Source organism: Aspergillus pseudotamarii, assembly GCF_009193445.1.
Source record: "Aspergillus pseudotamarii strain CBS 117625 unplaced genomic scaffold BDV38scaffold_23, whole genome shotgun sequence".
Classification (NCBI taxonomy): Eukaryota; Fungi; Ascomycota; class Eurotiomycetes; order Eurotiales; family Aspergillaceae; genus Aspergillus; species Aspergillus pseudotamarii.
Window position 1 is genome coordinate 84155 of NW_022475037.1, and position 12846 is coordinate 97000.

At 48.9% G+C, this 12846-nt stretch overlaps 5 protein-coding genes across 5 annotated transcripts; 2 read left to right on the forward strand and 3 right to left on the reverse strand.

Annotated features, from left to right (window-relative positions):
- Positions 1–89: 89 nt before the first annotated feature.
- BDV38DRAFT_77324 (putative lipoate--protein ligase) lies at positions 90–2135 on the reverse strand. Its single transcript, XM_032063903.1, has 4 exons — positions 1853–2135; positions 680–1685; positions 500–607; positions 90–446 (listed from the first exon to the last, which is right to left on the reverse strand). The coding sequence occupies exons 2-4, from the start codon at positions 1661–1663 to the stop codon at positions 192–194; spliced, it is 1347 nt and encodes a 448-aa protein (XP_031914099.1). The 5' UTR covers positions 1664–1685; positions 1853–2135; the 3' UTR covers positions 90–191.
- Positions 1756–4058, forward strand: BDV38DRAFT_77321 (bifunctional chorismate synthase/riboflavin reductase [NAD(P)H] ARO2). Its single transcript, XM_032063902.1, has 3 exons — positions 1756–2127; positions 2192–2553; positions 2630–4058. Exons 1-3 carry the CDS (start codon positions 2093–2095, stop codon positions 3469–3471), a joined length of 1239 nt encoding a protein of 412 aa, XP_031914100.1. The 5' UTR covers positions 1756–2092; the 3' UTR covers positions 3472–4058.
- A 14-nt stretch (positions 4059–4072) lies between these two features.
- Positions 4073–4511, reverse strand: BDV38DRAFT_245298 (uncharacterized protein; the record flags this gene model as incomplete). The annotated part of the gene is made up of 1 exon (XM_032054428.1): positions 4073–4511. A coding segment is annotated over one exon (369 nt), but the record flags the coding sequence as incomplete, so codon positions are not given.
- Positions 4512–5311: 800 nt separating this feature from the next.
- On the reverse strand, positions 5312–8399 carry BDV38DRAFT_292445 (uncharacterized protein). Its single transcript, XM_032062009.1, has one exon. It carries the CDS (start codon positions 8131–8133, stop codon positions 5542–5544), a length of 2592 nt encoding a protein of 863 aa, XP_031914102.1. The 5' UTR covers positions 8134–8399; the 3' UTR covers positions 5312–5541.
- A 2115-nt stretch (positions 8400–10514) lies between these two features.
- BDV38DRAFT_282349 (uncharacterized protein) lies at positions 10515–11630 on the forward strand (the record flags this gene model as incomplete). The annotated part of the gene is made up of 1 exon (XM_032059768.1): positions 10515–11630. The coding sequence occupies one exon, from the start codon at positions 10515–10517 to the stop codon at positions 11628–11630; it is 1116 nt and encodes a 371-aa protein (XP_031914103.1).
- Positions 11631–12846: the final 1216 nt, after the last annotated feature.

Consider the following 12846-nt stretch of genomic DNA (forward strand, 5'->3'; position numbering starts at 1 on the left):
TGCATAGATCAATATGTTGGAATAGATAGACCCTCAGTTGGTTCGTAATTTTTGAACTTGTCCGCTGCATCTTGTTTTCTTTTATTTGTAGCTATCTACAAACAAGTCTTATATGTTGTACACATAGGCCCGTAGGCACAGCTATAATATACAGTCTTTTATGATACATCTATATAACAATCATAAGAGCATCACAAACTAGTGTCCCAACCAAGCTTACTCCCGATAAACTTAGCAAGTTCTAGCAAAGTCTTGTCCTCTACATCAGCACCAAGTCGATCAAGCAAAATCTTATGCCACTGAGCCGGAGTGATCTCGTGGAGCTTACGGCCGTTTAAAGCCTCGTGCACGCGTGCAGCCTGCTCGGAAGCTACAGACACATCTCCAGAGGTCGAAATATGGCTCTCGATGATAGCACCGTGTTTCAGGCGGAGGAACACACGTGTCTGAACTGATTAGCGAGCACGCTCTTGAGTTTTTACTAGGGGGAATCACTTACCGCATGCGGCAACGTGGATAGTAGAGGGGGTCTTTCACGTGGATCGTCTTCAATGGGGTACGTGGAGAAGGTGAACTGTGGTGTTTGGGTGTATTTCCACTCCAAGGACTATTTTAGAACGATTTTGGTTAGCGCCAATAAGTCTGGGGCAGTAGGAAACCTTGGTTGGTTAGCTCGTACCGTCAATTCATCAATGCCCTTCTTAATCTCAGGCTCTCCGTAGCCCTGCTGTTCCCCTACCGCGCCCGCAACCCAAGTATCACCCGCATACAGCTCCGGTTCAAGGGCATGAGCCCGTTGCGCACGACGCACAGCATCGGCATCCACTTGATACATCTGGGCGAACTCCTCAACAATACTAGCCATGACGCGCTCGATAGAAAAAGGCATCATAGCATCCACAAAGACAGACGAGACATTCGCCACGGGAGACCGAACACTCTCCACACCCTTGGCTTTGATATAGTCCCGAGCCGGCGATCGCAGGAAGGAGCCTAGCCGGTTGATATTCGGAGTGTCCAGCAGACATGTGCCATGGTGCAGTGCGCGGTGTCTGGTCAATTTAAAGGCCGAGCCGGAGATTTTCCGAGGCTGTGGCTGTCCGGTCGACATGACGATGTCATGGCGATCGTTGACACTGGTGTTCGTAGCTCCGACGCGATGCAATGCCCGCACTACCATCTCTGCATGCTTGTTTCGAGTGAATGTTGTCCGGGGTGAGATCACGCTGTAGTTCAGGTTGCCTTCGTCGTGGTAGACGGCGCCTCCACCTGATCTTCGGCGCACAAGGAGCGCGCCGTTGTCATTCTTCCCTTGGGTGTTTGGCTCGCGGTCATTCTGTAGGGCGAGGAGGTTGGTCTCATGCCACGGGTTTTGATTTCGTCCGATCACGACGCATGGCTGATTAATGTATAGGAAGAGGATGCTCGAGTCTGGTGGGGCATTTTCTAGCAGGAAATGTTCAATTGATAAGTTGACATATGGGTCCGTTGAGAGGGACTGATAGATCTGGTGCTGGGAGGATTCGCGGCTCGCGAGCTGAGCGAACTGATCGGAGGAGAAAGAGGAATTATATCGTACGAAGACAGGGCGAAGGGCTGCAGCCGACCATGTTGGTGTTCGGAGGGAGGATAGTAGGCATAAGCCTCGTCGGAGTGGGCGCATTGAGGCGGAAGAGCATCAGGGACTAAAGATAGTAAGTATGCAGTATGGAAATTAAAGTAAGGTACTGATACGTATCGTCCGTACGCAGTGTCCGCTCACCGCCCAATGATTGGTGACTCAGGCCGCTGGGCCTCCGATCTCCGGACGCTAAACCAGATCGGGAAAGCGAAAAGATGCCATATTTCTCACCTTATTTTCCATCATGCAATCATCAAGTGGGTTTTTCTATGTTCTCTTGTTCGTTGAAGATCCTCGCGGGGTACCATTAGATCGACTTTCAATTCAGTCGTCCCTCTAAATCCTTTCTGCGATCACCTCTACGCATACCTGTCCGGTGCTGTGAAAGTAACGCCCCTCATATCGAGCTCCGACTACCCCGCCAACGTTTCTTAATTTCAATAAGAACAACCAATTGATCGATTGTTCATCATGTCGACTTGGGGCGAATACTTCAAGGTCACCACGTGAGTCCACAACCAAAACCTGCAAGTATGGACAAATAAGGCTCACATGTTGCGCCTCCTCCAGTTACGGTGAATCCCACTGCCGCTCCGTCGGCTGCATCGTCGATGGCTGCCCTCCAGGAATGGAGCTTACTGAGGCTGATGTCCAGCCTCAGATGACCCGGAGACGTCCCGGACAGAGCGCTTTGACGACCCCTAGAAATGAGAAGGACCGCGTGGAAATCCAGTCGGGAACGGAATTCGGTGTCACCCTCGGTACCCCGATTGGCATGATGGTCCGCAACGAGGACCAGAGACCCAAGGACTACGGTGGAAGCACAATGGACTTGTACCCTCGCCCCAGCCATGCCGATTTCACCTACCTCGAGAAATATGGCGTCAAGGCCAGCAGTGGCGGTGGCCGCAGCAGTGCTCGTGAGACGATCGGTGAGTCACCGCGCATGCACCGAGCGAGGCCGTGGGCCTAGGGAAGGCAGGACGAAAGCAATACTGACAAGATCAGGCCGTGTCGCCGCTGGAGCCATTGCTGAGAAGTACCTGCGTCTCTCCCACGGCGTTGAGATCGTCGCCTTCGTCTCCTCCGTCGGCAACGAGCACCTCTTCCCCCCCACCCCTGAGCACCCCTCCCCCGCCACTAACCCCGAATTCCTGAACCTCGTTGAGAGCATCAGCCGCGAAACCGTCGACTCCTTCGTGCCGACCCGCTGCCCCAACCAAGACGCCGCAGCCCGCATGACCAAAGTCATCGAGCAATTCCGCGACAACCAAGACAGCATCGGCGGCACCGTAACGTGCGTGATCCGCAACGTGCCCGTCGGACTCGGCGAGCCCTGCTTCGACAAGCTCGAAGCCAAGCTCGCGCACGCCATGCTCAGCATCCCCGCAACAAAGGGCTTCGAAATCGGCTCGGGCTTCGGCGGCTGCGAAGTGCCTGGCTCCATCCACAACGATCCCTTCGTCGTCTCGGACGTTGAAACCCGCACCGGCACCGAAACGGCCACCAAGCAGCGTCTGACCACCAAGACCAACAACTCCGGCGGTATCCAGGGCGGCATCTCCAACGGTGCTTCCATTTACTTCCGCATCGCCTTCAAGCCCCCGGCCACCATCGGCCAGGCCCAAACGACTGCCTCCTACGGCCTCGAAGAGGGCACCCTCGAGGCTAAGGGCCGTCACGACCCCTGCGTCGTACCCCGTGCTGTTCCTATCGTTGAAACCATGTCCGCCCTCGTCATCATGGACGCTCTCATGGCCCAGTATGCTCGTGAGAGCGCGAAGAACTTGCTCCCTCCTCTGCCTAAGACTATCCCGACTCATCCTACGGTTAAGCCTGGCTCCGCATGATCAAGTTAAGTGCTTGTGAAGTTTTCAGATCGAATGAACCTGGTTCGAGCTGAGATGAAGTAAAAATGCATGGTATGGTTATGTAGTTCATGAAGTGAGGTTTAGTTTCTGTTTTCCTTTACAACTCCTTTTCTTTTTATTTTTTTTTGTCCATAAAGAAGGTCGTTTATTTTCTTTTCATAGCATCATAGAGTTGGGTTCCTTTGGATAAATCCGTTAAATATGGAAATTGTATTCTCTATGTGTAATTGACATGGGCTGCAGAGTTTAACTAAAAGAGAAGTCAACTTTCTCAAAGCAGCGGAGTCGGATAAATTAAGTCAGTGTCAATGCGGCCCGAGACACGTGCTGCTGCAATGCCCTAGGTACTGCAGGTATAAGGGAGAGAGAGAGAGAGAGGAGGGAGGGTGGTCAATACAAATATATGGGGACATAAACTAGGTAAGGTCTATCCATTGCACTCAATGGCTTTGTAAAGTAATTTAGACCATTTAGTCCGCCGTACACTACAACAGTTGATGTATAATCCTGGAGAAAAGAATCTATTCATCTAAAGAGTCTCTTGACTCTCATCCGCTCATTTAAAGCAGAGGGGTATCTATCTATAACCAGTACAACAAAAGAAAAGAAACAACAAAGCCAATTATGTCCCAAAATTCGAAATTCACAATTCAGAAAAAAAAGAAAAAAAAAGGAGAAAAAGCCCGAGAAAACCCAGAAAAGACCAACCCCAAACCCAAACCCAACACCGAAACCAAACCAAAAAAACACAACATGATATACCATGCCCACCCCAATCCACTGACATATCGTGCGGTTGTGGGTTTGTCCCACAAGGGAACCCCAAGCCCGTCCACCAACCCACAACCGCACGATATAGAGGCCGATGGAAAGGGGTGACAAGACCAGAAAACCCCTATATCACTCCTCCAAAATGGTGCACATATCACCGGCCCCGGTACTTCGCCTGATCTCGGCGCGCCTAATCTCGGCGTGATGTACCAGGGGCCGGTGACATGTGCACAGAAGTAATCGGCCCTCTCTAACCACACTATAATTTGTATTAGAATGTCTGTTCTTTCATGCTATGATCTTAGGGTTATCTTACCACCTTGGTGGCGGCTGGGGCACAGAGGTAATTGCTTCCCTGGGAGGCTTTTTTATTTCACAGGAAGAGTAGGGGTCGGTTGGATGCCAGAGGATCTTCCGCTGTGTTGTCAGCGAGAGCTCCCTTAGCCAATTGTCGCGGTCTTGATTTTCTACTCTCTTTCGCTGGCGCTGGAGGTAGAGGCCGATGATAACAACTACCCCAATAATCAAAGGGATGCTTATAGCGTGCCCAACCCTAAGCCTAGTGTAGGTGGAAATCGATGGCTTGGTTTTAGCCAAATCAACACTGATTGGCATGGCGTATATGGGGGGGCAGCCCATGGTGAGGGCTACCAAGAGAGTGAGGATAAAAGTGTTCATTTTTGTAGTGTGGTGAGCAATCTTATGAGAGAATTCTTCCTTGAAGATGGGAACAAGGTATCTTATTCACTGAATGCTAGAAAGAGATGTTTGAAGACAGGTGGTTGAATCAGAGAAGAAGTCAGAAGTGAAGTTGAGAACCCAAGGTGGAAGATGACCGCCTGCATCGGTCATGATAGCATCATAAGTCCCAACAATTCCAATGTCTGCCTAATTCCCAACCGCCGCCGGCGCTGACTTTAGACCGCCAAAGCCATGATATCGACCTCGGATGCCCCTCCACCGTTAGGGCTACTGGAGCGACATTGTTGAAGCTATTCGCGGAGTTGTAGTATAAGCACCCGTGCTGGTGACAACCCTATGGCCCATTGCTCCTTCCATTCCATTTTCATATAACGACCGCACCTGCCTCGGCGGACCCCTGTAGAGTCTGCTGCCAGTTAGAGGATAGCTAACGCTGGATTGGCAGGAACACTGGTGCTTCCTACCCAACATTCAGACCGTTCAGGCTATTTAGTCCACCACCTTCTACCGTTGATATAGTCAACGATAGACACGTTCGATGTGTATATATGTCATATCAGACTAACGTCAAGATCATCACCGACTGTTGCTTCGACTAACGGACTTCTCGCTGATATCGTCCATATCATTGGCCGTAGCATTGACAACTCGCAGCTTCTCCTTCGGCACGGTAAAGGTGATTTGGACGCGTCGGTTCTCTGCTGCGCCCTCCACATCCCAGTCGCCATCATTGAGATCTAGCACTCCATCCAATCCAAAGTCATCGCGTGTCATCCTCCCAGTCAACTCACGTGAAACAATATTGCCCGTTCCCCAGTCTTTAGCACCCTGTTTGCGGCGAAATAGTTCCGCTGAGGCACTGACGGATCGCCGAGGGAGCTTGGATTCAAGTTCATAATCGAACAAAGGCCCTGGGGATCCAAGCACGGCACTCCTTCTGTCGATACCCGAAGCCGTAGAGGCAACACTGCCATCTTCAGATGACTGGGGCCGCTTTCGTGTCATAGAGAGCACTCGTCGGACATTGCCGATCCATTCAGCCCTCGGTTTTGAGATAGAGAGAGGTCTTGGCATAAGGTCAATTGGAGAGGACGGTTCAGGGTCGTTTCGTAGAAGATGTTCGCCTTCTGCTTGTCGTTGTGAAATCGTTGTATGGGCAGTTGAAAATGAATCAGAAGACCGGCGTTCATGAGAGATCACGGTACTGTTAGGTCGGCTCCAAGTGTCCCGACTTTGGTTGGATGCAGAACTCGGCTTTTCCGGGGATGCACGTCCACTGGTTGGCTGGCCCGGATGGCTGTCGATAATACCGCGAGATGGATGAGCTACCGGCCTCGAGAAGTCCGAAAGGTTTGAAGATTCTCTGTCAGCGTGCTCTGAAGGTTGTCCCTCGTTAGGTCGACCGATGCTCGTTGCAAAGGCTGTGGGTCTCTCAGGAGAAAGCTCTATACGAGTCACCTTTGGCAATAAACCGGTGCTATCTCCACCTGCTGCACCATGTGCCTCATCTTCTTCATCAATCGGATGCATGTCACCGGTCCCGTCGCTTCGCCTATACTCATTACATTGAGCGGGAGGTCTGTACATTCTCGCATTCAAAGGCAGCGGGTTGTTTTTAGTGGGACTAGAGGGTTCCCTTAGAAGGCCTGTTCTTTCAGCCATAATCTGGGGAGGCCTGTGAGTACTGCTAGCCAGATGGGACTCTTCCGGGCTCCAGAAAATAGACCGTTCTGCACCCAAAGATAGTTCGCGGAGCATCTGGTTTCGAGTTCGGCGTACTCGCCGTCGCCGGAAGTAGAACCAAAGAAAAACAGCCGCCCCCGCAACACAGGGAATACCTAAACCGAGTCCGACACCAAGCCCAGTTCTGCGGGATACGGACGATCTGGATATGCCATCTGGCTGAAAAGAACCGGGGTTTGAGTAGGAGGAAACCCATTTACCCGAAGTAACGTTGTACATGAGAACTGCCGAGTTAACCTCGGTGCCAGTCATAGATCGTTTACTTGACTGTGCTATATGGTAACCGCCCGTGATCATCATCACTCCGCCCGGAAGCATTGTTGCGCCGTGTCCATAGATTCCAGTTCCCTCCGCTACCCCAGCGTCTCCGGTGGGCGGGATCTTCCAGGCCCATTCGGCGCCTGTAGAGTCTGCTGCTAGCTCAAGGATAGCTAACTGTGGACTGGCAGGAATGCTGGTGTTACCAACCCAGCCCCCAAAGACCACCACCTTACTTCCATCTGGCGAAAGGACGGCTGTATGGCCGGACCTAGGTTCCACTGCCGAGGGAGCCCGGATGGCGAGCTCCGTTCGGCCCAGGCTCTGTGTAGAATCAATCGTGACAAAACTCCAGCTGCTCTGTGGCAGTGAAAAGACAGCAACCTGTGACATATTGATGAATGCGTTTTGAGTCTGGCCTCCGATCAGCAGAAAATCTTGTTGTTGTATCAATGTGCCACTGGATGTAGACCTATATGTTGCCTGTAACGGAGTAATCGTGAACCCAGCTTCAGGGATTGGAGGTGCGCGGTCACCGGTCGCTGAGAGCCGGTAGGAAGTTAGACCATCGGTTTTGGGAGGTTCCAGGGCTATCATGGACTGAGAGTAGTTGGCGGCAGTGATCCAGGTGGCCTCGGAGGCACTTGCAAGTGGGCACATTCCACCAAAGGCGTAGAAAGAGCTGTTAGTTGTATTGGTGGAGGCGTATGTAAAACCAGCGGCGAGATAGTTTGGCCCATGAGGGCTGATGTTCGACTGACCGGTCCCATTTACCTCGATTCTCTCCCATGTTCCATTGCCGGTGGAACTCGCTGCATCCGGGACGAATTGCCATAAGGCACCATACCCCGAAGTATTTTGGCAATCTCCCGTATAGACTTTTAAAATGCCGTGTTGGTCGATAGCCGGAATATGGACGGGGTTTTGCTTGTCAAGCTGAAACGACGCATCGTCCAGTAAGGTGGTATATTGGGGCTGGGCGCTGTCAATGTCTTGGGAGATGTTCAATGAGAGGAATTCAATAGTATGGTTACTACTGGGCCGTAACAGATATGCAATGGATCCATTGTACTGCGCTGAATACAGAAGATGGGACGGGACGTATGGAATTGCAAACACTTGGCAGCCTAGGAACAGGGCTACCAGAAGCGTGATAAAAGCAGTCATGTTGCAGAGTCAGAGTCAGAGAAAGAGGAAGAGGTATTAGATGGTGTAGAGCAGCAAGTTCGCTGACTTTTGCTGAGAGGTCTTTTCATGCATAATTAGGCTTGCTTCTTCTTCAAGTGCAATCTGAGGCAAACCATAGTGCATCCAGAAAGACCGTTGATCGGCGTTTCCTAGATCGACTCGCAGCCGGCGCGTCTGGACGTTTCGTGAGTCGGCTTGGAGAGGAACGTGAGAGTCCAGTGAAGTGGGAAAAATCCAGGGTCAAGTCGGCAACGAGGATAGAATCTGTATTCAAGTGAACGAATTCCAAAGTGAAGTCCAAGAAGTGAAGATGATCGGGAATCAGTGAGAATAGCATGGTAAACAGGCAACATCCCCAACCACCCCCTCCAGAAGTTAGACGTCCCCACAAGAGTCATTATATTAACTGCAACGTCATGTTTCGATCGCCCCTCTACTGTTAGGGCTACTGATGTGACGTTGTTTTGCAGTGATTCGCTGAGGGGTAGTGAAAAGCGCACGTAAACACGGGCCGTTGCACCTGGCAACTGCGCCGTGGCCCATTTATTTATCGCTCCATTTCACTTCATATGATAAGTGAAGTTAATAACAAACCTGCCTCGGCGTCCACTCATCGTTCTAGATCCCCTTGGGACAGGTAATTCCAAGGGAAAATTAAAAATTGGTTGCGTAAGACTTTGGGCACGAGACGTTTGTTTAGGGTTTGAAACATCCGGCGGATTTGATTTACATCTTATCGATAAATCGAATTGATGGAAATCTGGTCTGCAGCAACGGGTGGATCGGAAATCCATACTAGAGTGAGACATCTCCCAGCTAATTCTTTAGCAGCATCTCTATTTGAGATTGAAGTAGATCTCAAGATCTACTAAGACAAATAGCGGTCAGGTTTTCCTGGAGTTCAACAGGGAAAGCACAACGAGACGTTACGATGATCGCTTTCAAACTTTGGACGGTGGTGATCAAGTGGGGCAAAACTCGAGTGGGGATCCAACCAGCGGATATAATAATAATAGGGTTACTACTACACAGTATAATATAGCGGAGCGACAGACTATCCTCCAATGGTCTACCTACTCCGTATGTATGTGTTTGCTGTGAATCGATCCACCTGGGTGTCAATAAAAGCGCTCGTTTTCTCTGTTTTTAAGAGTGTAGTCATATAAAGATGGCTGCAACAGCGACAAGAGGGAGCCCACACTGGATCCGACTGCAAGTATCGTTTCCCAGAATATTTCGTTCAATTTCTCTAGTCACTTAACCGGTGGCGGACACGTAGTATCCCTTATAAACAGCTACGCATTGTTCTTTATTCAGTGTAATAACCCCTGGTCGATCCAGAGGTAGCCACATCTTTATTTTTCAAGTTTTCCGTTTCCTTCGAAGTTAGCGGGCCATATGTATGCTACTTCATCCACTAGGATGAAGAGAATAGCCATGACTGTTCAAGCGTCTGATATCTTTGTGTTAGCGAAGGGCCGTCCGTGGGGATAGGGAATGTAGAGATCGACCGCTGTTTCCCATGGTTGATAAATAAAGATTCCATAGCATTGGGTCCACATATTCAATAAGGATGCTGAATGAAAGGCACGAGTCGACGTAGTGATTAGAGGTCGGGATTTAGTAGTCCAGATCACATTCCACGATCAGAGGAATCCTCGATATGAATCTGATATTGACTTCAACGTGAGCATTCTCTGATAGCTTTCTACTAACTTCGGTACGGTCATATGTCATTACTGAGTCACCTGAAGAAACCCTTGAATTCGAGAGAAAGAATTCCAATATAGCTCCTGTATTATTATAATCATCTAGAAATTGTGTATGAATTTTAGTGATTACCTCCTAGACGCCCGATAAAAAAAAAAAAAAAAAAAAAAAAAAAAAAAAAAAAAAAAAAAAAAAAAAAAAAAAAAAAAAAAAAAGAAAGAAAGAAAAAAAAAAAACCTATACTATATGAAGAAGTGAATGTCACTAGCCGTGTCAACCAACTCTTGAATATCTTGATATGGAGTCACAGATCTTTCATTGAATAGCTTGGACTAAGTCAGAGTGACCACATTCTTACAACATTCATCTCACAATGACTCTTATATATACCGTCTCCCTGCCCTTACCTTTCTCTACTCTTACTTCTTTTCCCTACTCAACAACTTCTTAAGCAACACGTAAAATCCTTGTTAGTATTCTGCATCTTCAATCCTGTCTTTAATCCTCTTCTTCGATCCTCTTCTTCGATCCTCTTCTTCGATCCTTTTCTTCGATCCTCTTCTTCACTCCTCATCTTCGATCCTGTCTTCGATCCTATCTTCGGTCCTATCTCCAGTCCTATCTTCAATTTTTATTTTCAATTCTGCAATATGTCAACGACTCAACCCCAAGATACCATAAAGGCGAGTGACCTTAAACTGTGTCTCGAAACTGCCATGGAGACTCGAGTGCGGCAATATCAGAAGGTTATTCCTTTCGCGGTCAGATGGGAAGCCGACCAAACGAAGGCAGAACGTGATACGAAAAACTTCAACATGATCCTACGTAGTCTCGGATTCCCTTCGGCTATTGAATACATCATCCCAGCGGGCGACAAAGTCCCGGGATGGGGTCTTAGACGCAAGTTTATGGATATGGTTGGCGAAGGCCTGACATGTGACGGCCGTTCGCTCGTCATGGTTCATTACGCTGGCCATGGCAGGGAGAGCCCAAGTGGCGAGCTTCTATTGTGCGGCCCAGGAAACAAAAACATTCAAGCTTCTTTTGCCCTATTCAGCAGTGTGGATGACAAAGCACAAATAGATGGCGTGGACGTGATTTTCATACTTGATTGCTGCTGGTCTCACTTGGCAACTCGGTCTGTGGACAATCGTGAAAGGGTTACGGAGGTCGTGGCGGCCACCAGTTTCCAAGATCCAACCGCGAATATACCTGGTAGCAAGGTATCCTTGACGGCACGGCTCTCGGCAGCTATTGCGAAGGCCGTAGGCCAGAAACACGAACATATTGAGTTCGCCGAGTTGGTCAGGGACTTGAGGGCGGAAGATACGCCAAAGAAGCCTACATATGGCTTACTCGCTGGAACGAGCTCAATCCGGCTCAAGCTCCCCGGGTCCTATGCCCCATTTTCTCTCCCTGGCCCCGCTACTCTGCGGGCTTACTTTTCTATCCATGTGCACCCCAGCATGGGACAAATCGGTCTGGATTCCCTGGCTGAATGGATCAATAGACTCCCTCCATATTTTATTTTCGAAATTGACAAAATCTTCGAAACTGAATCCCAGTGCTGGCTTGTCTATGCAGATTGGGCTCTATATTCGAAGTTGGCAGGCTTACCAGGGATCGCATTCATATGCGAGACCAAAGGGGTTGACGTATGGCACAATCGGCACAAAGCCAACCAGGGAAAGAAACAAGTTCAGAAGGAAGTACCAAAGAAGGAAGACACCAGAAAGGAGAACGTCAAGCCAAGTACTGGAGCTTAGTTGGCCTGCTTACTGTTACTTACCATTGCTCATTACTGCTTACTGTGGACTCTCTTCATAAAGACATCTCTGCTTTGCAATTCCTTTTTGCTTTTTCTCTTTTTCTTTTTCTTTTCTTTTTTTTGTTTTTTCTTTCTTCTAAGTTTTTCTCGCTTTGCTTTCCATTTTCCTATCGTCTAAGCTCTTTGCTCTTCTTAGTTAGGTCGCTCTAATCAAGAATCTGTTTCTCTCCGCTCATTATGTCTTGGTGCCATATCCTTAGCTAGCCACCACAGCCAATCTAAATTGTCTGCTATTCAAGCATACACGCGGTACTTGTCTAGATACTTAGACAGCTATCCACTACACCAGGTTATCCGACCAAGAGTGCTAACCAGTTTAGCTGTCATAGACAGGTTGTTCATATCCTAGCGACAAGAACCTACCTACTACTTTGATCAAAGATACACAATTCACTCCTACCCCATGCTCTAGGATGAATTATTACATAGGAAGCAATCTCAAGCCATGTCATGAATGCAAGCGACCGGGAAGCTCTTCACGACCCCTGCCGAAGACTTATATGTGGAGAGGATAGAAAATCGATTCGATTTCTCATCCTTCCGACCCTATAGATAGAGAAACAGAAGCAGCAAGTAGCTGGCAGTAATGTATACTGGAGATTTTGACTGTGCAGTACCGCGCAAGGTGAGAGTAACTTTAATCTTCGATCTTCGCCCTGGAGGAGGAACTGTCTGACTTTCCTGGCTACGGACTCCTCGCTGAACTGGAATTCAGGGGTATAGAAAGCCTTACAGGTGATCGAGAATACAAAAGGAATCAGAGCGTATTACCAGAAGCTTCTGCGTGAGGGAACACAACCAAGCATACTAGGCGTTGGGTATGAATAACTCAGACAAACTGAAGCTGCCTAGTATGCGCATTAACTGTTCTCTACGCTTCTGGTAGCCTGTTCGAGATAATAAGCAATAAGTGGCTTCACGGTGTAGTCTTACCTGATGATGTTGTTCTTGGAAAGACATGGATAATGTTATTAGGTCCGACGAAAGCAAAGAGCTGGCCGGTGTAGGCCAATTGTTTCAGCAATTTAGTGACAGCCTTGACCTTTTGATGCAACACTATCTTCTAGTTCTACCAGAAATTGGAAAAGACACGCTTAGCGTGGACTGAAAAACAAGAACGGATGAATATTCTGGAAATGTATTTAGAACCATCC